General features: G+C 54.0%; 1 protein-coding gene across 1 annotated transcript; it reads right to left on the bottom strand.

Moving 5' to 3' along the window:
* Positions 1-4: 4 nt before the first annotated feature.
* Positions 5-989, bottom strand: LOC122544859 (monocarboxylate transporter 3-like; the record flags this gene model as incomplete). Its single annotated transcript, XM_043684161.1, has 1 exon — positions 5-989. A coding segment is annotated over exon 1 (846 nt), but the record flags the coding sequence as incomplete, so codon positions are not given.
* Positions 990-1083: the final 94 nt, after the last annotated feature.

Here is a 1083-nt window from a genome sequence, read left to right as displayed (position 1 = left end):
TGAGGACCTCGAACTGCAGAGCTCCCACCATCCCATAGGTCACCCCGAAGAAGACGCAGAAAGCCACCAACCCGCTGTAGGTGGCCGCTTTGGCGCTCAGGACGTCGGTCAGTCCGTTACACAACATGGAGAGACTGAAAAAGTAGGCGACTCGCGGCCGCACCAGATCCAGGCCAGCGACCACCCCACTCAGGGGCCGAGCGAAGATGTCAATGAAGCCAATGATGGAGAGCAGGAAGGCAGCCTCAGTGTCTGGGATCCCCATGTCTTTGGCATAGTTAACGATCATGATTGGAGGCACAAAGAGGCCTAGGACCAGGATGAACTTGGAGATGGTGTAGATGACAAAGTCCCGGCTCCGGAATACGCTAAAATCCAGCAGCTTCTGGCTTTTTTTGTTTGTTCCTGACTTCCTGCTGCCGCCCTTGGTGCTGTTTCTGGTCACGACCTGTTGAGAATTCTCCAGCTCCAGGCCAGTGACTTCGGCCTTGGTGGTGGGGAGCATCTCCTTGGCTTCAGGCTGGTCTTTGCTGCTCTGCCTCAGACTCTCGAGAGGCCTCATGACAGCTCCACACGTGCAGCAGTTGAGTAACAGCCCCCCCATGATGAGGAAGCCCCCTCTCCAGCCGTAATAATCCAGCAGGACCTGGCCGAATGGGGAGAGGGCACTGAGGAACACCGGGCTCCCCGCTGCTGCTAGCCCATTGGCCAATGGCCTCTTCTTCTCAAAGTACCTGCCCAGCATTATGAGCGATGGCTGGAAGTTCAGAGCAAGTCCAAGGCCTGCAGGAGACAGAGACAGTTTCTCACCTGAAAGATGATGAATCTGTTTGAAGATTTGAGACTCCATTTGTAAGGTCAGGGCTGGGTTTCAAGAGAGTGACCCAGACATTATCCGGGCAAGAGATTTGAAGACTTTGCCCAATACCAGCTGAGACATTGTCGTTTCTCTGGGTTCGACAAACTACCTTTTTAACTGTACAAACGACATTCTGGATAATCAAACTGTTCAGTGAGAATAAAGTGTTTTAATTCTGAAACTAGTCTGTGGAATCCGCCCCCCCCCCCCCCCCCCCCCCCCCC

The sequence above is a fragment of the Chiloscyllium plagiosum genome, unplaced genomic scaffold (assembly GCF_004010195.1).
Source record: "Chiloscyllium plagiosum isolate BGI_BamShark_2017 unplaced genomic scaffold, ASM401019v2 scaf_7909, whole genome shotgun sequence".
NCBI lineage: Eukaryota > Metazoa > Chordata > Chondrichthyes > Orectolobiformes > Hemiscylliidae > Chiloscyllium > Chiloscyllium plagiosum.
The sequence above is the reverse complement of the archived record's forward strand: the minus strand, read 5'-3'. Positions and strand labels throughout refer to the sequence as shown.